Raw genomic sequence first — 24,970 nt, 5'->3', positions numbered from 1 at the left:
AATTTTCAAGGGCTGTGGTCACGTCAGGAGACTTGCCTTCACATCAATATCCTGAAATTAAGGGCCATATACAACGCCCTAAGTCAAGCGGAGACCCTGCTTCGCAAACAATCGGTGCTGATTCAATCAGACAACATCACCGCAGTGGCTCATGTAAACCGCCAAGGCGGCACAAGGAGCAGGGTGGCGATGGCGGAAGCCACCGGAATTCTTCGATGGGTGGAGAATCACGTACGAGCACTGTCAGCAGTGTTCATTCCGGGAGTGGACAGCTGGGAAGCAGACTTCCTCAGCAGGCACGACCTCCACCCGGGAGAATGGGGACTTCATCAAGAAGTCTTTGCGCAGATTGTAGGTCGGTGGGAACTGCCACAGGTGGACATGATGGCATCCCGCCTCAACAAAAAACTATAGAGGTATTGCGCCAGGTCAAGAGACCCTCAGGCGATAGCTGTAGACGCACTGGTGACACCGTGGATGTTCCAGTCAGTTTGTGTTTCCTCCTCTTCCTCTCATACCCAAGGTGATGAAAATCATAGGAAAAGGAGGAGTGAGAACAATACTCATTGTTCCAGATTGGCCAAGAAGGACTTGGTATCCAGATCTGCAATAAATGCTCACAGAGGACCCATAGCCTCTGCCTCTCAGACAGGACTTGTTGCAGCAGGGGCCCTGTCTGTTCCAAGACTTACCGCGGCTGCGTTTGTTGGCATGGCGGTTGAACGCCGGATCCTGGCAGAAAAAGGCATTCCGGATGAGGTTATTCCTACACGGATAAAGGCTAGGAAGGAGGTGACTGCTAAACATTTTCACCGTATATGGCGGAAAAAATGTTGCTTGGTGTGAGGCCAGGAATGCCTCTACGTAGGAATTCCAGCTGGGCCGTTTCCTTCACTTCCTACAGTCGGGAGTGACATTGGGCCTGAAATTGGGTTCCATTAGGGTCCAGGTTTCGACCCTATCCATTTTCTTTCAAAAAGAACTGACTTCTCTTCCTGAAGTCCAGACGTTGTATAGGGAGTGCTGCATATTCAGCCCCCTTTTGTGCCACCAGTGGCACCTTGGGATCTTAACGTGGTGTTGAGTTTCCTGAAATCTCACTGGTTTGAGCCACTTAAGACCGTGGAGTTAAAATATCTCACGTGGAAAGTGGTCATGCTATTGGCCTTAGCTTCGGCTAGGTGTGTGTCAGAATTGGCGGCTTTGTCATGTAAAAGCCCCTATCTGGTTTTCCATATGGACAGGGCAGGATTACGGACTCGTCCGCAATTTCTGCCGAAGGTGGTGTCATCTTTTCATTTGAACCAACCTATTGTGGTGCCTGCGGCTACTCGTGACTTGGAGGATTCCAGGTTACTAGATGTAGTCAGGGCTTTGAAGATTTACGTTGCCAGAACGGCTAGAGTCAGGAAAACTGACTTGCTGTTTATCCTGTATGCATCCAACAAGCTGGGTGCTCCTGCTTCAACGCAAACTATTGCTCGCTGGATCTGTAACACGATTCAGCAGGCTCATTCTGCGGCTGGATTGCCGCATCCAAAATCGGTAAAAGCTCATTCCACAAGGGAGGTGGGCTCTTCTTGGGCGGCTGCCCGAGGGGTCTTGGCATTACAGCTTTGCCGAGCAGCTACTTGGTCAGGTTCAAACATTTTTGCAAAATTCTACAAGTTTGATACCCTGGCTGAGGAGGACCTTGTGTTTGCCCATTCGGTGCTGCAGAGTCATCCGCACTCTCCCGCCCGTTTGTGAGCTTTGGTATAATCCCCATGGTCCTTACGGAGTCCCCAGCATCCACTAGGACGTTAGCGAAAATAAGATTTTACTCACCGGTAAATCTATTTCTCGTAGTCCGTAGTGGATGCTGGGCGCCCGTCCCAAGTGCGGACTTCTTCTGCAATACTTGTATATTGTTATTGCTTAATTAAGGGTTATGTTATGTTGGCATCCGTTTGTTGATGCTCTGTTGTTGTTCATACTGTTAACTGGGTATGTTATCACAAGTTATACGGTGTGATTGGTGTGGCTGGTATGAGTCTTACCCTGGATTCCAAAATCCTTTCCTTGTAATGTCAGCTCTTTCGGGCACAGTTTCCTTAACTGAGGTCTGGAGGAGGGGCATAGAGGGAGGAGCCAGTGCACACCAGTAGTCCTAATTCTTTCTTAATGCCCAGTCTCCTGCGGTGCCCGTCTATTCCCCATGGTCCTTACGGAGTCCCCAGCATCCACTACGGACTACGAGAAATAGATTTACCGGTGAGTAAAATCTTATTTTTTGGTTCCCCTACTGAGATAATGACACACATACATATATATTATATATCTATATATACAGATAATAGCAAGGAAATGAGCTGGCACTCGCAGAGACTCAGTTAAATCAGCAAACTACACAGTTTGATGCCACTATATATATACAGATAATATATAATATATATGTAATTTTCTCAGTAGGGGACCCAGAAATGTGGGATTTTGGATAAGGGATACTCAACCTGTAGTTATATTGGAACCCTGTAAGCAGAAGTGATAGTCCCTTTGCTTCTGATTACTCCGTTTGTTCTAAGCTTGTCATGATAGGTACACCATATATTGATGAAAGTATGTTCTGCTGGCTGCTTTTAAGTTACATGTCTTGGTAATATATTTTAGCAATTGAATATAGAAAATGCTATAGATTGGTTTTTGTTTTTTTTTTGTTTTTTTTTATCTGACTGAACATTTTTTGTTTTTAGGGTGACCTGAATCCATTTCATTCTCAGTACAGCTCTGAACATGCAAAAGCCCCTGTTGGTTCCATCACGATGGGTTTACCACTGGGTTTTGATCCTAAAAAACTGGGTGAGGAGCGTAAGTTGAAATCTGTTATGTTCTGTTCCTGTTGGTCCTGTTATCTAGACTAAATATGAATGGTATACATTTGTTTTTGTAGCCATGTAATTGCCAGCCATCTACTAGTCACCAGTTACATCACTTCTCATAGAACCCTATGGCATTGAGTATTTTATTAATGCCCATCTGAACTGTGCCCACCACCAGCCTGCCAGTTACAAGACGTTATCACTGTCCAATGCAAATAACAGCATTGCCAAACAGACTGTCACTGACCTTTCTCTCCCAAGTTAATGAACCATGGTGAACTGAAGTTATTTTTACAGACCAGAGTTCAGTCCTGATGAGTGTCTGTGAATCTCCTTCCCAAAATTCATGACACGTCTTATTAACTTTAGCACAGACTGCATGTGATGCACAGTTCTGTTTTCTGCAAATAAACAACTGTAGCAATACAGAGGACGTGTGAATGCATTTTTCAATTTAGGATTATTGCTCTTTCAAAGTAACCATATAAAAAGTTGTTTTCTGTAAATATGGGCCAAATCTCAATATTTGCCATTGCTGCAGACTTTACTTGCTTCACTGTTTGGTCAGGTGAAATATCGCAATGGTATGTTTTCTCATGAGAAACTGATTCCCTCCATTTGTTATAGAAATAGTTTCCAACTATCTTGCTTTTTTGTTTATGCCACAAATTACTTTATGGTGGATGCAATTATTAAAAGACTATGGGGGATATTCAATTATCCGCAAATTCGCGGCAATTTTGCGCCCGAAAATTTTTCGCGGCAATCGGCCGAAAATTGCCGCGAAAACACTCCGTTTTTCCATTTTCCGCAAATTCGCGGCAATTTTGCGAAAACGCTCCATTTTTCGACCTATTCAATTCCGACCGGGTTTCACGTGAAAATTCTTGCAGTGAAAAGTGCAGGTGAAAATGGAGAAATCAGCCTGTACCCCAAAAAATGCTAAACTAACATAGGAAAACAGAAGAGAAGTGTGTTAGAGATCATATTAGAGAGTTTTTGGGGACTTAAATTGTGTGAAATGGCAGTTATATGCATTTTTTTTTAAATGCAAAAAAATGATAGAAAGCAAGTTTTTTTGAGCAAAATAAATGCTCTCATTAAATTTGGGGTACATGAAAATGGGTATAAGTATATATTTGGGTCATTTTAGGGTACTTTAAAAAAAAAGTGGAAACAGACCGATTACTCCCATCTGCAAGCCTAAAAAACACCTGTCCCACTCATAAAGCACCCCAATATACCTGTCCCATACCTTGAACCCCAATTTCCATCACTTTTTACTTTTTCACCCCGAAAATGACATGTCATTATTGGCCAATTAAAAATAATTAAAAACTTCAACGTGCCTAATTAGTCATAAAGGGGGGTGTCCCAGGAGTTCTGTACCATATCCAAAGAATTTTACCTTAAAATAGTGACTTTTCCCAACTTTTCACCTGCTTCAGAGAAGGTGAAGTGAAATTAGTGAAAACATGATCACCGATACATTTTCCAGGATAATTGAATAGGCTGTAATTGCATTTCACGTGAAAAGTCCGGTTTTTCACCCGAAAACCGGACTTTTCACGTGAAAAGTCCGTTATCACTGCTAATTGAATATGGCCCTATATACGTGGCTATTTTGGTACACTTGCAGGGTGTCCTATTTCTGTGAACCCTAAGTAGAAAATATGACAGAAGTGACTGGGGCATTATATCTTACTGGCATTTACCTAGTTAAGAATGCAGTCATTATACTTACAAAAGGTGACCACCTTGCAGTGGCAAACGCAGGATTTCTAGAGGGGGGTTTCCAAATGCAATCCACAATCTCCCACTCTGTGGAACATTGTAGCAAGTGCGGGAGTCTGGGGGAGCGTTAGAAGAACCTGGTAATAACCCTGGACATTAATGTAAACATTGGACTTTTTATATACTGGACACTGTATGGAACACAATATTAATATCTAACTAGGGTATAGGCTGTATCAAATATATTTAAATAAGAGAAGTGGTCAGGAAAAGGTTTAACATACCATAATAAATAAATACACAAACATAATAGAACCAGAACTGCACTTTCTAATCACACATTCCCCGTTTGCCTATGACCTTGTATGCCTGTGTTATCACAAATCTAATGCAATAAGAGTCTAACAGTTTCTGTTTTGGTGGACTTTGCACCCAGCAGTCTTTAGAAAGCAAAGTATATAGTAGGTGCATGTTTTTATTGTCCTGTAAAACTCGGAAAGGAACTAGTGCTGTGTATCTGCGTCTGCCTGGTAGTCATTTACTCACCATACAAAACCCTGGACCATTGTTGGATGGGGGGGGAGTTGATATTGGGAAAAAAAGCATTTAAAATTATGCATAGCAATTTGCTGCTGTAAATGTCTTCTAAAAAGCACATTCTCCATCCTGTTGTAAATACGGCTCTTACATAATTACTAGGAGTAAGTGACAGGCAGGACTCTGTACACCGCAGAGCTGAGGTAATTGCTGATCCAACAAAGGTGTTACAGTAACCTTGTGTCACTCTGCAGTTCTTGATGCAAAATAGGCACATAATATCCTTTATATGGATAAGGCCGCTGATGAGAGCATAGCCAAAGGAAAGTGTGACGGTTTCTCTGCTGATCAATCTCATTCCATGTCTGTTTGCTGTTTGTTTGTTTTTTAGTGCCTTTAGTTGCTGTTAAACAGGAGCAGCTATCTCCTAGGAGCCAACCAAGCCAGCCTGAGAACCTAGTGATGCAGACACCTCAAGAGAGCTCCGTATTTAGGGGTAGGATATTTTACTCTTTCCTGTCTGCGTCATCAATCTCTAAATCGCTTCTGATTCCCATAAACTTTACTAAAGTCTGTTTTCCAGTACTTTAGCGCTAAACTCATCTGAAGCAAGTAAAGTATTTCATTTAATATTTTGCCTGTGTCAGTGTAACTAGATAGTTTTAAATCAGATTCTAAAAAAACACTATCAGAATAATGCATCAAATAATGGTTTATATATAACAATTCTATACGCATTTATGTGTAAATGTCATATGAGATTAAAGAAGGTGTAGTCTAGTATACTATTAATGTAATACAGTCTGTTAACAATTAATGTGAGATGTAGTAAATAGGTCGACAATGATAATGTCAACAGTTATGATGTTGGTATTGTTAAAATGTCATCAGGTAGCATGTAAACGTGCAGAATGTCGAAATGTTAAATGTAGAAATTGTCAGGATGTCAACATCAGGGTTAGTCTGTGGGGTTTAGGGTTTGTGGAGAGATACTCACCGGAATTCCGGAGGATCGGAGCTCTAACCCATCAGCCACATACCACACCCAGCTCTCTGGGTTGGCACTACAAGTTTAATTGATGTGTAGATTCCAAAATCATATAAATATGGCATATCTGAATCTACTTAAGGAAAGTGCTTCTTAAATTCTCTTCATAAATACAATTTAATCCTCATAGCATCATGTGTACAACAGGAATATGGTACTCCGAATATCTCTAGAAATACTATATATATTACAACTATGGTGTAATACCAGCATCTGAAGTGCATTGTAGTGTATGTACAGAAACTGCTTTGTATCTTGAAACTGCTTAGTATCTTAAAAATGGCAAATACTGTGTGTATGTGTGTGTGTTTGTGTGTATGTATGTGTGTGAAGCCGCGCCTCCACCCCCCTGTCTCATGCCGTGAACATCTCGGCTTTGCTTGCATACTGCCATCAGGCTAACTCCCGCTTGCCAGCACCTCTTGTCATCTGTCTGTCGCCCCTCCCCACTAGATTGTCAGCTCTTCAGAGCAGGGCCCTCTTTCCTCTTCTTATCCAAGCCCTCTTCTCGACACATTTCACTCGCAGCTCTCACCTACTCAAAGACCATCTTTACCCTGCTAGTAAAGGTTCATCTCCATCTATGGCCACCAGCCTCTAATAGTACGATGATCACTCCCTCAATACTTACATCTTAGCTGTATTATGTCTTGAGAATGTGTGGTGCTCTATGTTACCTGTACTCCATTTCTGTTATTTATTTACTGTAATACTATGTTTTGTCTCCCTGTACTGTCCTTTGTACAGCGCTGCGAAACACATGTGGCACCTTATAAATAAAATGTAATAATTATATATATATATATATATATATATATATATATATATATATATCCAAGAAAAGCAGGAGCACTCACCAGTCTTCAAAGCAGTAAAGGGTTTTTAATCAGACCATCAATGTAAAGATTACATATAGACCGAAACGTTGATCTTATCTTTACATTGATGGTCTGATTAAAAACCCTTTACTGCTTTGAAGACTGGTGAGTGCTCCTGCTTTTCTTGGATTTGTGTTAGAGTGGGATTTTTTCTCATCTATCTGGATGCCACCCCAGCAAGTTTATATGCAACACGTGAGTGTGGACACTATCCTTTTTTATATATATATATATATATATATATATTGCTCAAAAAAATAAAGGGAACACTAAAATAACACATCCTAGATCTGAATGAATTAAATATTCTTATTAAATACTTTGTTCTTTACATAGTTGAATGTGCTGACAACAAAATCACACAAAAATTATCCTCCCAGATCTCCTCCCAGACCTGGACTAAAGCATCCGCCAACTCCTGGACAGTCTGTGGTGCAACGTGACGTTGGTGGATGGAGCGAGATATGATGTCCCAGATGTGCTCAATTGGATTCAGGTCTGGGGAACGGGCGGGCCAGTCCATAGCATCAATGCCTTCGTCTTGCAGGAACTGCTGACACACTCCAGCCACATGAGGTCTAGCATTGTCTTGCATTAGGAGGAAACCAGGGCCAACCACACCAGCATATGGTCTCACAAGGGGTTTGAGGATCTCATCTCGGTACCTAATGGCAGTCAGGCTACCTCTGGCGAGCACATGGAGGGCTGTGCGGCCCCCCAAAGAAATGCCACCCCATACCATTACTGACCCACTGCCAAACCGGTCATGCTGGAGGATGTTGCAGGCAGCAGAACGTTCTCCTTGGCGTCTCCAGACTCTGTCACGTCTGTCACATGTGCTCAGTGAGAACCTGCTTTCATCTGTGAAGAGCAATGGGCGCCAGTTGCGAATTTGCCAAACTTGGTGTTCTCTGCAAATGCCAAACGTCCTGCACGGTGTTGGGCTGTAAGCACAACCCCCACCTGTAGACGTCGGGCCCTCATACCACCCTCATGGAGTCGGTTTCTGATCGTTTGTCTAGACACATGCACATTTGTGGCTTGCTGGAGGTCATTTTGCAGGGCTCTGGCAGTGCTCCTCCTGTTCCTCCTTGCACAAAGGTGGAGGTAGCGGTCCTGCTGCTGGGTTGTTGCCCTCCTACGGCCTCATCCACGTCTCCTGATGTACTGGCCTGTCTCCTGGTAGCGCCTCCATGCTCCTGACACTACGCTGACAGACAAAGCAAACCTTCTTGCCACAGCTCGCATTGATGTGCCATCCTGGATGAGCTGCACTACCTGAGCCACTTGTGTGGGTTGTAGACTCCGTCTCATGCTACCACTAGAGTGAAAGCACCGCCAGCTTTCAAAAGTGACCAAAACATCAGCCAGAAAGCATAAGAGCTGAGAAGTGGTCTGTGGTCACCACCTGCAGAACAACTCCTTTATTGGCGGTGTCTTGCTAATTGCCTATAATTCCCACCTGTTGTCTATTCCATTTGCACAACAGCATGTAAAATTGATTGTCAATCAGTGTTGCTTCCTAAGTGGACAGTTTGATTTCACAGAAGTGTGATTGACTTGGAGTTACATTGTGTTGTTTAAGTGTTCCCTTTATTTTTTTGAGCAGTGTGTGTGTGTGTGTGTGTGTATATATATATATATATATATATATATATATAATATACAGGTTGAGTATCCCATATCCAAATATTCCGAAATACGGACTTTTTTGAGTGAGAGTGAGATAGTGAAACCTTTTGTTTTTTGATGGCTCAATGTACACAAACTTTGTTTAATACACAAAGTTATTACAAATATTGTATTAAATGACCTTCAGGCTGTGTGTATAAGGTGTATATGAAACATAAATGAATTGTGTGAATGTAGGCACACTTTGTTTAATGCACAAAAATATTGGCTAAAATTACCTTCAGGCTGTGTGTAGAAGGTGTATATGTAACATAAATGTATTCTGTGCTTAGATTTAGGTCCCATCACCATGATATCTCATTATGGTATGCAATTATTCCAAAATACGGAAAAATCCCATATCCAAAATACCTCTGGTCCCAAGCATTTTGGATAAGGGATACTCAACCTGTGTATGTATATGTGTATGTGTATGTATATGTATGTGTATATATATGTGTATATATATATATATATATATATATATATATATATATAATTTTCTTTTTTATTTTTTTGTATGTGTGGGTGGGTGTTTGAATATGTTTTACAATATATTACAAACACGCGGGTTTAAGAGTGAATTTGCAGTGAATCTGTGTGCCTTAAATAATTGTGTAGCAGGGGGATTATGAACATGATTTACAATGACATGTTGGATGTTGTGTATGTAGCCTTTTTCATGCTATTTAATTAGCCCCCAGTTTTTGCGCCTAAAAAAATAAAAAATTTCTGCGAAGACACGGGGTGCAAAGTGACGGGATAGCTGGGCGATATTCAATTGTTCCCCCTGATCGCACCCATATCAGTCTGGTTTAGCCATGTAAAGTAGCAAAACCCAACTAAAGTCATGTGCACGCTCGCGAAAAAGTCCCGTTCGGGTGCCTGGACGGTTCACTTTTTCGTGCAGTGAGCTGAAATTATGATATCGCACCCATTGGCAGAAATAATTCAGTAGCTGCTGGCGGGTGTGATCGGGGGCTGGATGGCGGTAAAACAGTTCCCTGATCATAGCTGCCGGCAGCCGCGCTTTGGTGCTAATTGTATAGCCCCAGGGGATCAATTAGCCAGTGGTAAATTACTGTGGCTAATTGAATTCCCCCTCTTCGCCTAGCCCCTCTATATGTATATCAGAAGTACATTGAAGTGAAGTAATTGACAATTATTGTCATATTGTTGTACAAGCTATGATAAACAACCGCTATCAATGGTATTAAAATGAAAGTTGGTAATAGTAGGATGTGATTAGCTTCACTAGATAAATGTTTTATCTGCCAATGGGCTACAATGACCACTTGGACTATGGCTGTGTGATCATGCCAATATGTACGCGCCCTTTCTGCTTACAAAGCCAAATGCAATTGTGTTGCTACGGGACGTCTTTGGAGGAGATTAGTAGAGAGGCTGCTGATTTAGAGTTTAGTATTCTTTTTAAAATGTTCTTTTGTTTTTCTGTTGCAGGCAACGCTCAAGGGGGAAGTCTCATTAAAGGTTTGCCCAGCAGTCGACCTTCCCCAGATCCCCAAATAACGTACAGAGGGTCCATAACACATGTGAGTCTTTAATATATGCTGTTAGTTATAATGCTATGAAGTAAGGTTAACACAGATCACACAGTGGTGGTGGTACTTCTGTTTTGTCCTTACACAAATTTCTGCACTTTTTATAGGGCACTCCAGCAGAAGTACTTTACAAAGGAACCATTTCGAAGATCATGGGAGAAAGCAGCCCAGGCAGGGTAGACAGAATGCGGGAGGAACCGCTGTCCAAAGGTCAGGTCATTTATAAAGGCAAGAAAGGCCACATCCTGTCCCTCGATGGCAAGTCTGGTGATTTCCTTTCCTTGGAGCTGTTGTTATAGACTGTGTAAAACATGATGACATAATGAGTTTCTCTAGAAGGTGGCGAATATTCTAGATGTCCATTAAGTGATTTGGTCACGTACTAGTTGCTGATTTAGAGAGGCTCCCAATAAAACTGGATGGCATGCACTGATTAAAAACAACCATTTTTTATTTTTTTAGAATAAATGCTTTCCAATGTTAAAGAAATCCACCAGTTTCTATCTTAGAGTACACTGATCCCCGGTAATAGTTATATGGGGTTTCTACCTGTATCACTTACCCTAAAATCAGCAGTTCCACAAGAGGAGAAGCTGCCACCATCTGCACCCCACAGTGGTTGAGAGATCGAGCTGCCAGGGAAACGTCAAGTGGTTGTCAACAAGGGCCAAATGCACTTTAAGCAGACCATCCATTGCAGCTTTCAGTTTACAATCCTTCCTCATGACTGTTACATTTTAACCAGTGCTGCCTCTGCAGCAATTGCAGGGTACTCAAGGTGGTTGGCTCCTACAGATTAAGCAGCTTCTGGAAATCAGAAGCCAGTGGAGAAGTTTACCTCTTCTTTTAGTTTCAGTTTTTCTTTTGTACAACACCTAAAACTCATGATTCCTATTTTTCTATTTTAAAACCGCTTACACTACTTATTTTTAATAGTATCACTCACACCCATTTCTGGGCAGTAATACCAGTCCTCACACCTAGATGACTTTACGCTTGATGATCATGAGGATTTATTTGACACTGATGAAGTTACTATACTTATATATAATATATGATCATTTATTTGAGATTTTTGCAACTTTTTCTTTTACTTTGGGTTACAAATGTAATAAATTTTTGCATTTTTCTTTTTCATCCACTAGGGGTCACTGGAGTACTCTTGGGATATGGACGGCTTAGCAGAACAAAGGCACTGAATATTTAAATTTAGAACTCTCCACCCCTCCATATCCCAGAGTACCTCAGTGTACGACCTCAGTGTTTTTTCGGTGCTCACAGCACTAACATCGGCTTGTGGGAGTTCCCACACTTTGTGGAAGATTTTATTAATTTTTCATTTTTACTTTTTACTTTTTCATTTTTACACATCCCTTCCCAGTTTCTGAAAAACATGGGTCCGGGATGGTGCCGCTGCAAGGCAGCGCATGGCGTGTCGGTCCTCACAAGAGCACCCTCACAGCCACAGGCAGCCCACTGTCTCCTGCAAGCTGGACGGAGCTTACAGATAGAAGCCCCGTCGCAGCCATGACCTGAAGAGCTGGACGGAGCTTACACATAGAAGTCCGTCGCAGCCATGACTGGAGAGCTGGACGGAGCTTACACATAGAAGCCCGTCGCAGCCATGATCGGAGATACAGAGTGTAAGGTAGGCTGGGGAACGGGGCGGTCAGCGCAGGCTGCCGCCCCGCTATGTGGGTCAGTATTGTAATGCCGCTCCCGCCGCTCATACATCCGCCTGCCACAGCGTCCCAGCCGCTACGTCTGGCAGCCCAGCCGCTCCATACAGCGTCCGGCCACCCATCCCAGCCGTTACGTCCGGCCGCCCAGCAAGACACTCCATCAGTTGCCAGCGCCAAGAGGGTGACAACCGGGCCGCCGCTCCGTCCGGCTGCCTAGCAACGTCCACCCGCAGACGCTCCGTCAGTCACCAGCGCTAAGAAGCGGAGCGCTCCTGGTGACCTCCGCTGCTCGGCAGGAAGGCCTCCCTGCAAGTCTTCCCGGGCTTCCCGCTGAGACACAGCGTTACAGGGAGCACGGGGGGAAGGGGGGCGGTGGAATCTGGCGGATTACAGCGGCAAGGTTATGTAAAATACCTATATGAACAGCAGCCACAGTTTATGTATATATATATGTGACATGTATTCACTAGATAATAGGCTATTGAGCCTATATTAATGATAGTGAGGCATGTATTGTAACACTGGAGGCATGTATTGTAACATGCCCTGTGATTATCACTGTATAATAGGCTATTGAGCCTATATTAATGTCTGTTATTATCACTGTATAATAGGCTATTGAGCCTATATTAATGTCTGTGGTTATCACTGTATAATAGGCTATTGAGCCTATATATTATTCACACTAGAGCATGTGTTGTACCCTGCCTGTGATTATCATTGTATAATAGGCTATATTAACACTGAAGCAATTGTAACTTGTTCTGTGATTATCAGGGTCAGCATGGCAAAGGGGCCATTTTAACCATGCTTCCTGTTGTTTTACAGTTTGTAATTCCGGAACATTCCTGCCATACATCTCTACGCCACCAGAGGCGCAGGGGTGTTAGTGGGAATTTTGGTTCGGGTTTCACATAGGCTGCCCATGTGAACTGTTTTCAGCCATAAATAAATATATATTACACACCTTCAGATAATAACTTTACTAAGTCGTGCAGGTGTCTGTCCGTTGCCTATTGTGTTGTCTGTCTGCATAGGGAGTAAGGCTCCAGCGCAGACTAAAAATACTTTTAAACTAGACATAAATCTACCACATGTTCACTATGTTTGTAGGTTTTCAGAATCCCAGATCCTATGTTAAACATTGGCAATTCAAATTAACTCCGCTCGACAGGAGCGGTAAGATCGACGGAAGTTATTCCGCAAGCTCTAACAAAGGAGTCTCAGTCTTTCCAAAGGTACAATTTCCCTTTGGGTACCAAGGTGTTACTTTAACTGGTCTTATAATTTAATGCAGTCTGACAATTCTATGTCAGACCTCACAGGGCACATTAAACCAGCAGTCAGATAGTGCGGGGTTTGGGCAACCATACATTGCTAATGACCAGTGAGTCAATGTCTCAAATTTACAGAGACTAAGGAGACTCTAACATCTAATCCGTCGAATTTAATAAACGACAGATTTTCAATGAGTTTCTTATTTAGAATATCTGACTAAGATTTAAGTCTATTTACCCGTTTCCACATCTAAATGGGAGAATCCGCCATTGGTGAATTCGTCTGTGTCAAACATTATAAAGACCCAAGATACATTTGGGTCACTAGGCGCTCTATGTATGGAAACAATGACGATCACGTTTCACTTATCGTTAATAAAAAGCTGCAGAGTATCTCTGTAAAGCTTCTGCTGACGGCTGTTACCTCGATTCTCGCTTTTTAGCGTCGCTAGTTTCAGCACGACAAGGCCAGAAGTTGTTTGGTAAAGTCTAACATTGCCTCCTCCGGTATCAAAACGGAAATACTTTGGTCCGGCGTTTAAAGTCTTTAGAATCCAGTCTTTTCAAGGCTGTGGTACAAAAACAGTCAAGACTTGTAACGCCAGGGCGCTAAAGTCAACAAGCCAGTGGCTTGACGGCCTCTTAGGCCATCTCGAATTTCCAATTGTGGAAGCGCGCCTTTACACATTTGCCGGGTTTCCAGGCATCCACTCATGGATGTATCCGCTATTTAAAGGTTAAAATACTGCCTCTGGCGGACGAAATTAGGAGTTTTGGCAGGTTGCCATTCAGTCTCTGCTGGTTTCAGCTGTTTTTATTTCCAGGCCTGGTACACCACCAGAGTCAGGGTTACTTATTCCCCTCTGTTTGGGGTACCGAAGCCGGAGGGCTCCGTCGCAGTATCAATCAGCAAGTCACTTACTACAGTTTGACAATGGATTTCTGCGGTTAGTATTTGCATATTTGGAGCCACAAGATTGCATGATTGCGCTTGATCTTCAGAATGCGTATTTACCCATTCCGGTTTGGTCACCGCATCACAGGTTCTTGCGTTTTGCAATACGCCACAACCATTACCCGTTTCAGGTTCTACCGGTTGGCCTCATGTCAGCACCTCGGGTATTCACCAAAGTGATGTTGGTGATGATAGCTCATCTCAGAGCCCTGGCAGTGACAATCGTTCCATACTTAGACGATCTGCTCATATGAACTCTGTCTCAACAGAGGTTCCTCTTACTTGCGCTACTAACGTACACCACGGTTGCAGTGCAAGTTCAAAAACAATCGCATCTAATTCCGTCTGAACGACTTCAATTCCTAGGCATGATTTTACATACGGTCAATCAAAGAGATTTACCTACTACACCAGAAAGAACAGACATCTAGTACAATTAGTGCAAAAGCCACGCACACTATCGATACATTGGTGTATTCGCCTATTAGCAACAATGATGTGTTTTCAAGGCGCTTTAGTTCGCCGGGTTTCACTCGCGTTTCCCACAGGGGGCGAGGGTGTCTATACTCTGGGCGAGAGTCTCAGAGGTTGAGGAGTTGTAGTTAAAAAGGTCAGCGACAGGGGTTCTAAAACGGATCACGACAGATTGCTGTCTATAAATGTCCTGGAACTCCGTGCAATTTACAATGCACTACATGCTTCGCTTTCAGTCTGTCCAAGTGCAGTCAGACAACGCAACGGGAGTTGCATACACAACAACCAGGGAGGACCGAGAGGCCGCATCGCAATGCGGGAGGTAGCTCGAATCCTCAAGTGCCCAGAACACCATAAGGTGATGTTGTCGACGGGGTTCATTCCGGGAGTGGACATCTGTTAGACAGAATGATCTCACCCGTCTGGATTTTCATCCAGAAAACTGGGCATTAAATCAAGAGGTGTTTCACATGTGGATACACAGGTGGGGTTACCCTCAGGTATACATGATGGCATCTTGCCACAATTACAAACGCTCAGTATGTGTACAGAACAACAGATCACAAGGGCAGTGGCGGTGGAGGCTCTCACATTCGCGTGGTCGTACAGCCTCGTGTATCTGGCTCCACCGTTTTCCGCGCCTCTCTCCGTTGCTAAAACGGATCATAAGACAGTTCGTCACAGTCATACTAGTGATATCTCATGGGTTTCGGAGAGCTTGCTTCTCTAATCATACTCGCACACGATCTTTGCCCGCTCATAATACGTCCAACCTGTTACAACAGGGACCGTTCTTTTACCCCTATTTACCTATGTACCGCGGCTGCGGTTGACGGGGTGGTGGTTCAGACCGCCCTCTTAAGAAAAGAGAGAGGGCATTACAGTATCGGTTATACCAACCATGTTACGAGCTAGGAAGCCGCTTACGGCAGCTCATTATTACAAAATTTGGTGTGCCTATATAGGTGGGTTTGAAGCTCGGAAGTTTCCGACTTCATCTTTCAAGTTACCCGTATTCTGTTATTTTACACACGGGGTGGAATGGAAAACTGCGTTTATCTGCACTAAGGGTGCAGGTATCTGTGTGGTCAATTTATTTTCAAAGACGTTTGACTCTATTGCGTCGGTACACACTTTTCTACAAGGTGTCATCAAAGTGCAGCCTCCATTTATCCCACCTACAGCGCCATGCGACTTGAAGCTGGGTTCAGATTTCTTACAGTTTTCATATTTTGAACCCTTACAACAAATGGGGATTAAGTTTCTCACTTGGAAAACGTTTTTCTTCTAGCCTTAGCTTCGGCAAGGGTTTTGTTTTCACATTTGGGTGCCTTGTATTCCAAGCCACCGTATTTGGGTTTTCTCATGACAAAGCAGAACTTCGGACGAATTCCGATTTTCTTATTTTTCACATCAATAAACCAATAGTGGTTCCTGTGTTGACAGCACATTCTAGAATTCTGAATGTGGTACACGCATTACGCGTCTATATGTCCCGAACGTCTACAGTTCGTAATACGGATACGTTGTTTGTTCTCTATGATGCTGCCAACTGGGGTTAGCCAGTTTCTCAGCAGACATTATCCAGTTGGATAAAAATGACTACAAGTCAGGCTTACTTTAAGGCTAAGTTACAGTCGCCTACGTCAGTAATAGCTCATCCCACAGGTTCTGTGGGAATGTCATGATCAGCTGGTCGTGAAGCGTCTACGACGCGGCTACATAGTCTTCAGTGCACACGTTTGTGCGCGTTTACACGTTATGAAACGGTTGCGGCATCAGCATCTAGCTTTGGCCGCCTACTGTTACAGGTGTCAAACAGCTCTCCCGCCCACGAGGGAAGCTTTGGTACGTCCCAAGAGTACTCCAGTGACCCCTAGTGGATGAAAAAGAAAATAGGATTTTGGTACTTACCAGGTAAATCCTTTTCTTTGACTCCATAGGGGGCACTGGACGCCCACCCAGAGCAGTTTTACCTGGGTTGTATTAAGCTCAGAGAAGCTTATGGTAACACATTTTCACCGATTGGTTCAAATTATAAATGTCTATCGGTTATGGTGTCAACTGTTTAGTTGACAGTAACGTTATGTGTCAACTTTGTGGTTGTCCGTTATGTTATAGGAATTCTCCATTGTCAACCTCTCTATATAGTTCCTGTTCGCTCAGTAAAAAACACTGAGGTCGTACACTGAGGTACTCTGGGATATGGAGGGGTGGAGAGTTCTAAATTTAAATATTCAGTGCCTTTGTTCTGCTAAGCCGTCCATATCCCAAGAGTACTCCAGTGCCCCCTATGGATTCAAAGAAAAGGATTTACCTGGTAAGTACCAAAATCCTATTTTTTTTATCAGGAAACTTTAATACATATCTAATTTTTGTGGTTTTCATAGAACAAGAGTATGTCTTTCTTTCTGTCTGAGGAAGGATATTGTGAAAAGTATCATCCCTAACAAAGCAGTTCCATTTCTTGGCAAGAGTGTGATTTTAAAGTGCTAGACAAAACATCTTGTCATTAAATCCGTGTAACAGCTCAAATATCAGTGGTCCACTTAATTTTGGACAATGTATTATTTGGAGATTGAAGTCTGGCTAAATCTTTATTTAATGACCTTGTTCACAATATTGTGGTTGTCAAATATTGACTAGATCATAGCATACAAATTTGACCGTGTATTCTTATTTAGGTAGTTCAACAACTCAAACCTCCAAAGAGGACAATCGGTCTGTTGGTTCCTCTCAAGAGGCAAGCGCTCCTAAACGCACTTATGACATGATGGAGGGACAAATCCCTAGAGGATTACAAGTTCGGGAGTTGCCATCTTGCCCTATAGAAGGTAAGTGACACCGACTTTTCTTTGTGTTTTTAAAGGTTAATAAATCATATTGTGTATACCTAGGCTTCTTTAGATGGGTTGTTCTACTGTAGACCATCTCTATAAGAACCCTTTTGGGTTCAGTTTCCAGTTTTCTCAGCACAAACAATTGGCGGAGGAGAGAGTTGAGCCAGTGCTGGTGCAGGAGAGAGTTGGGCCGGTGCTGGCGGAGGAGAGAGTTGGGCCGGTGCTGGCGGAGGAGAGAGTTGGGCCGGTGCTGGCGGAGGAGAGAGTTGGGCCGGTGCTGGCGGAGGAGAGAGTTGGGCCGGTGCTGGCGGAGGAGAGAGTTGGGCCGGTGCTGGCGGAGGAGAGAGTTGGGCCGGTGCTGGCAGAGGAGAGAGTTGGGCCGGTGCTGGCGGAGGAGAGAGTGGGCCAGTGTTGGTGCTGTCGTAGGAGAGATTGGGTCAGAGCTGGCAGTGAGAATTCCAAAGATTCTATTTAATGAATTTGGTTGCTGATTAGAATATCCAGCTGGGAGTAGTGTTGGACAAGTTGGAGGTGTCGGTGATAAAAGCGCCTTTCACAAAAAATGTGATTTTTTTTTTTATTTTTTTTATGTCACATGGCCATTTGCCAGTAGAGCCCCCTGTCGACCTCACTAACTTCAGAATGGGCATATATGGACAGTTGTGCCCAGTGCCAGATTAAGGTCCATATGGGCCTGGAGCTGAAATTTAAGAAGGGCCTATTTTATGCCACGGCGGGGGATGTGAAAACACCATGGGTGTGTGACTAGTAATGTTAGGGGTGTGGTTGATGTTGTGAGGGTGTGGTCTGCACAGGAGGTGTGACTAGCACCTATCTTGAAAAACCTCAGTCTCCCTCACTTCTTCAATTATATCAACAGTGTAATGTGACAATCTAAAAATTACCAAAGGAAAACATCTCTTGTTAACGTGACTGTAATATAGAAAATGGTGCACTTAGTGATGACATAAATATGAAACCTCTCAACGAAAGAGGTTACAGGTCGCTCAGCGATGTCATGAATGTGAAATCTTTCTATATGTAAAAAAAAAGTTTACTTTTGTAATAAGTAGTTATACTGAGAAGGAATGGTGGGGTTGGACGGAGGGTGTCGCCTGGACAGGACAGAACAGGGAAAACTGAGGTGACCCAGCATATAGATAGATAGATAGATAGATAGATTCAAACCCAAATTGCTAATATCCAATACATAGCTACAGTATAATGTATTAGGGGCTCCTGACTGGGGAGTGGCATAAGACACACGGAGACGCACCATCTTATGGACATGTTATAGGTGTGTCACTGCAGTTGTAGCGAAATCAGATGATTAATCACTAACATTGGAGGCAGTAGTCTGTCAGAAATCTGCACATAGCATGGGGCAGGTGCAGGTTTTGACGTTTGTGTTTTAAGATCAGCATAAAGTCGCACACACTACAGCGGCAAAAGATGCACACACAGATGTGCCTGAGTTTGACTCAGAATCAGGCCCAATTTTTTGGTTATTATATATGTTTTAATGGGGTTGGTATCAGGATCCCGATGGTTGGCATGCTGGCTGTCAAAATACCGACAGGCATCCCGATGTTGAAAATACCGACATGAACTATTTAACTAAGCTAACCCCCCTAACCCACCTTTCCCGTACCCTAAACCTAAACACCCCACCACCACCGCAGCCTAACCCTAACCATCCCCGGGGGTGCCTAACCCTAGCCCCCCCTCCCCGCAGCCTGACCCTAACCTCAAATTCCCCCCCTCGCAGACTAACCCTAACTACCCACCTCCCCCCACCGCTGCTTATCTCTGGTGGTCTCTGTAATCATTGTTCGGGATTCCGACGCCGGGTAGTGATCAATGTCGGGATCCTGGCTCCAGCACTCTGAGTAATGTCGGGATTCTGGCGTCTGTATTTCGAATGCCGGGATTCCGACCACAGGGATCCTGACCAGATCCCGTTTTAATGGTGCTAAAATGTATAATGCAAAATGAGAGGACTATCTGTATATTATATTCTGGTGCTACACACACAAACTATTTTTTGGGGGACAGGGGAGCGGGCTTTGATTTTTATTGAAGTGGACTGGCAATACACAAATAAGGGCCCACAAACAGTATATAAAACACTACAGGCAGCACACTCGGTTTGCTCCCTCCCCCAATCAGTGTTTACTATACACAAATGTTTTCTTTATCCAGCCCTTACATGTACTGTGGGGTGCTAAGGTCTCAGCAGCCATACGCTGGCAGTGGCTAGATATGGGGTGATAGAGATTGGCCGCAGTCACAGGCACGCAGTGATTGGCTGTACATAGAGCGCATCTCCCGAGACCCTCGTTTTATAAAAGCGAGTTCTTGATCCTAATTTCTGTGTAAAATACATGCTTATATAAATACATATATATATGAATTGTTATTTAAAGCAAGATGCACTCCTCCTACAGTCTCATCAGTAAGGGTGCTACCTGTAATGTCACCGCATCAAACGGTGAACACATGCAGACGGTTTTCCACTAACAGGGCACCGATACATAAACGATATAACCACTTTTCAATTTTATATCACCTTGAGAAATCGCCAAACAGTTATGGGAAAACAGTGGACTTCATATTTATACCACTGAGCTAGTCATCATTCTTAAGACACATTGGCACCGCCAGAAAAATACAAATAAAAATACTGGCCCCTACAGGTAAAATAAAACACACTGGACCCCAAAGGGGCGGAAAAAAAATTAATGGCCTCAGTAGGAAAAACACATTGGCCCCACACTCCCACCCCTCGCGGCCTGCGCTGTATCACACTCACACATTCCCTCCCCCCTGCACTCCATTACACTCACACACTCCCGCCCCCTGCACTCCATTACACTCACACACTCCCGCCCCCAGCGCTGTATCACACTCACACACTCCCTGCCCCCTGCACTCTATTACAATCACACATTCCCGCCCCCCACGCTGTATCACACTCACACACTCCCGCCCCTACACTCTATTACACTCATAGAAACATAGAATTTGACGGCAGATAAGAACCACTTGGCCCATCTAGTCTGCCCCTTAAACTCCTGCCCCTGCACTCTATTACACTCATACACTCCCGCCCCTGCACTCTATTACACTCCCACCCCCCACGCTGTATCACATTCCCACCCCGCACTCTAATACACCCACACACTCCCACCCCTGCACTCTATTACACTCACACTCCCGCCCCCCATGCTGTATCACACTCCCACCCCCGCACTCTACTACACTCACACACTCCCACCCCCTGCACTCTATTACACTCACACACTCCCGCCCCGCGCTGTATCACACTCGCACACTCCCTGCCCCCCGCACTCTTACACTCATACTCCCGCCCCCTGCACTCCATTACACTCGCACACTCCCGCACCTTGCACTCTATTACACTCACACACTCCCACCCCCTGTGCTGTATAACACTCGCACATTCCCTGCCACCTGCACTCTATTACACTCACACACTCCCTGCCACCTGCACTCTATTACACTCACACACTCCCGCCCCCAGCGCGGTATCATACTCCCACACTCTCTGCCCCCCCACTCTATTACACTCACTCCCGCCCCTGCACTCTTACACTCACACACTCCCGCCCCCCGCGCTGTATCACTCACACACTCTCTGCCTCCTGCACTCTATTACACTCACTTACTCCTGCCCCCGCACTCTATTACAGTCACACATTCCCGTCCCCCGCACTCTATTATACACACATACTCCTGCCCCCGCACTCTATTACACTCACACACTCCCGCCCCCTGCGCTGTATCACTTACACACTCCCACCCCTGCACTCTATTACACTCACACACTCCTGCCCCCTGTGCTGTATCACACTCACACACTCCTTGTCCCCGCAATCTATTACACTCACACTCATTCTCTCACCCTTGCGCTATATTATGCTCACACACTCCCGCTCCCCGCACTCTATTACAGTCACTCACTCCCGCCCCCCGCGCTGTATCACACTCACACACTCCCTGCTCCCGCACTTTATTACACTCACACACTCTTACCCTTGCGCTATATTACACTCACACACTCCCTGCACCTGCACTCTCTCACCCTTGCTATATTAAATCCTACTCCCTGCAGAACCTCACATACAAGACACACACACATATAGAAGTTCACATGGAAATCACATTCACAGAAGCTCACACACACACAATTCCCCCCCACTCGCTCTTACCTTACACTCTACAGCAGAGTTTACTCTCACTGGCTGCCCTGCATGTGCATCAGCTTCAACTCTCCCTCTCACAGCACAGCAGCAGCCATGTGAGCAGCAGGCAGCCTGAGACAGTCCCGTGTAACTCCGCCCCCTGGACTCAGTGTAGCCACGCCCCCTGTCGAGTTTCCAGATCCTCTGCCGAAGTGTGGCTGAGTACTGCTGGCGTTTTGAGCCGTTCGGCCAGCAGTAGCAGACGCAGTCAGTCCAACTACTACTACTATCAATAATACATCTACGCGCAGGTGGGAGCGGTGCTTCAGACTGTCACTTGCAAGCTGCTGTAGCAGGGAAAAAAAATTCCTTGCTGCAGCAGCACAGCAGATGCTGTGGGCCTATTGTGATGGGGGGGCCTGGAGGTGCAGCTCCATCCGTCCCATTGTTAATCCGGCCCTGGTTGTGCCACACAAGTGTGTGACCAGATTGGGAATGAATAATGGGATGGGCGTCAATACGACTTAAACCCCACACTTCTATTGCAGGGATAAACTCTTTTGTGTTTTCATTGTCCTTGGTGGTTGTGGGTCATTAAATTAACATTCTACAATCATTTCTGTTTGGTTTACGAACGTGCCCATTGCGTGTCAACTCTTTAACCGTGACAAATGCCATTAGTTGCTTTCTTTATTTTTCCAGTATTTTCGTTTGCTAATATTATAATGATGACATAAAATTACAAAATGAGTATAGTAGTTTGGAAAATTACTAGTCTTCTATTGCTGCATCAAAAAATAAAAATGTTGTATGTAATACTGTATGTCAAGTGAAAGACATTTCTTGTACATGTTAACATTTTGGGGGATTTGGTATGAACTGAATGTTTGTCTTGCTGTTTGTGTGTAGGTTTAATGGGAAGAGCAATCCCTTGTGACAGACACAGTCCACACAGCATCAAGGAACTGCCACAGCATATCCGAGGCTCCATAACACAGGGTAATACTGGGAACAATGTCCAGGTCCTCAGTGGTTTTCTTTTGTTGTTGTGTGTGATATCTGTTAAGTTACAGGTTTAAAACATTGAAGCTGATGCAGATTCGTATGTGCTGCAGGTGCATCTCAGAGCAAAGAGGTGTAACGGCGGTGTTCTCACGTAGCCATAGTTTAGTGGGCATGGGCCAACTACAGGCTATGCAGGGTTGGATGTACAGTAAGTGAATATAACCCATGTTTCAAGGCATAGCCTTTGCCTTTAGTATAGGGTTGGAGCAAGTGCACGCTGATTGTGACTAATATCAAACCGAGCGGTCACTCGTGCAGGTTACGTACCTCTCCATGCACTTTGTGTTGAAATATATTATTTTGACCTAAAAAGGCTTTCATCTGGCAATGTCCCTGTATGTCTTTCCTTATCCCCCTCCTGTTCACTCTTATGATGATTTATGTTTTACTGATTGATAACAGTATTGTGCTTCGAGCACTATGGATAATATCACGGCTGTGGAAAATATATATATATATATATATATATATATATATATATATATATATATATATATATATATATAATTTTTTTTTTTTTTTTGCAGCTCACACAAATGACCGGAAGTAGAATAGACTGTTGGTTTGGTTCTGATGGGTTTTAGGCTACTCTTTTTAGCCTTGGGTCATTTGGGGTCATAGCAGGTGCATCAAGGGATATTAGGAGGAAATTCTAGTTCCCTATGCAGTGCCCACTTAACCCTATTGTAGTATAAAAACTGTATATTATGTTTACACATAGTGGATATCATTGTACAGATGATACCAGCATTGTTTGCATTTAAAGCACCACATACGTTCGGATTTAACTCTGTTTGTATAAGTGATGTTTGATAAAGTATTTTATCCATTCTCTGTGGCAACGAATGGGTAAATGTCTGCAGCATAGTCCAGGTACATGCTGTTTCTGTTCCTAGGACGTGCCGTGAGCAAGGCAGATTCCTGCTGCTTAATACTTTGTTACATTTTACCCTGGTCGCAGGGCTTATCAAATGGTTCCAGTTCATCTGAGGTTAGCTTTGCATATACAAATAACACATGCTGAAGCGAGGACGTATCTTTGGGTGCTGTATATTTGCTTACTTGGTAGTATAATCGGCTAGTGTGGTTTGACTTATAAGCTTACACAGTATAAAAAAAAGCAGATATATTTTGTATTTTAACCATTTACCCACATAGACGATATAATTTTGCCAGTTCCACTCATTGGGCTTGGGAGACTGCTGAAACACGAAGGTTGTAGATGAGCAGCCTGTATTGCCCCAAGGGTTCAGCATGTATTTGCTGCCTTGTGCCATATGATACCTTTGTGTGTAAATAGATAGCCTGCACATATTTTTAAACCATATATAGCTGCATTATTTAATTTGTATAGTTCTAATGGGCTTTGTGTTTTATCTTCAGGGATCCCTCGCTCTTACATTGAGGCTCAAGAAGACTACCTCAGAAGAGAAGCTAAGCAGCTAAAAAGAGAAAGCACTCCTCCACGAAGCCTGCCTGATGCCTACAAAGTCAGAGCACATGAAGGCCTTTCAGGCCCACTCAAGATGAAGACCCATGAGGACATGGTGGCCACAGTGAAGGAAGCTGGGAGATCTGTCCATGAAATCCCTAGAGAAGAAATGAGACAGAGCTCTGAGATTCAAGTTAATCCACGGCCTCATAAAGAAGGTTCAATTTCACAGGTATGTAGTTATTTAATGAGTACACTTTGTGGTGCCCTCTTAATGACTGTCATACTCTGGATAAAAGCTTCATACATGTGTGTATTATGCAGTTCCTGTGATTGGGCTGAAGTGATACATGTAAACACCACCACCTGCTATGTCAGTCACGGGTAACACTGGTGATTATAAATTAAACCTAACAAAGAGAGGCCGTCAGGGTGATCTGTGGTTATACATCTGTTGTTGTAGTACTCCATTGTACAATGTAATGCTACAGGAGTTTAATTACTTTAAATTTAAACAAGGGCTTTTAAAATTAAATATTTCAATCCGCTCATGATAAATGTTCAGATATATGTCCCAATGCTAGGTATATGGAGGTCTGAAAGTTCTTTTCATAAAGCGCAAAATATATATGGACTCTGCATAAACCAAGTAAACATACAGTATTAGCAGTGCTTTATTCTGAGTGTCACCTTGCAGTGTCAATGATAACAGATGCCTTGTGAAATCACATTGTGACTGGGTGAAAGATCAC

The 24,970-nt window shown here is 43.8% G+C and overlaps 1 protein-coding gene across 13 annotated transcripts in view; it reads left to right on the top strand.

Annotated features, from left to right (window-relative positions):
- The window catches only part of NCOR2 (nuclear receptor corepressor 2), a 713,121-nt gene that overhangs the window by 591,409 nt on the left and 96,742 nt on the right, over window positions 1-24,970 (top strand). For 10 of the 13 annotated variants that reach the window (XM_063964578.1, XM_063964589.1, XM_063964577.1 and 7 more), the window contains 7 exons: window positions 2,733-2,847; window positions 5,521-5,625; window positions 10,188-10,279; window positions 10,396-10,546; window positions 17,361-17,510; window positions 22,631-22,720; window positions 24,170-24,450. In XM_063964578.1, the coding sequence (XP_063820648.1) occupies window positions 2,733-2,847; window positions 5,521-5,625; window positions 10,188-10,279; window positions 10,396-10,546; window positions 17,361-17,510; window positions 22,631-22,720; window positions 24,170-24,450 (984 nt within the window). The remainder of the gene's footprint in view (window positions 1-2,732; window positions 2,848-5,520; window positions 5,626-10,187; window positions 10,280-10,395; window positions 10,547-17,360; window positions 17,511-22,630; window positions 22,721-24,169; window positions 24,451-24,970) is intronic. The other 3 variants (XM_063964590.1, XM_063964580.1, XM_063964581.1) reach the window with 2 other exon arrangements.

This window comes from Pseudophryne corroboree, chromosome 1 (assembly GCF_028390025.1).
Source record: "Pseudophryne corroboree isolate aPseCor3 chromosome 1, aPseCor3.hap2, whole genome shotgun sequence".
NCBI classification, from domain to species: domain Eukaryota; kingdom Metazoa; phylum Chordata; class Amphibia; order Anura; family Myobatrachidae; genus Pseudophryne; species Pseudophryne corroboree.
The sequence above is the reverse complement of the archived record's forward strand: the minus strand, read 5'-3'. Positions and strand labels throughout refer to the sequence as shown.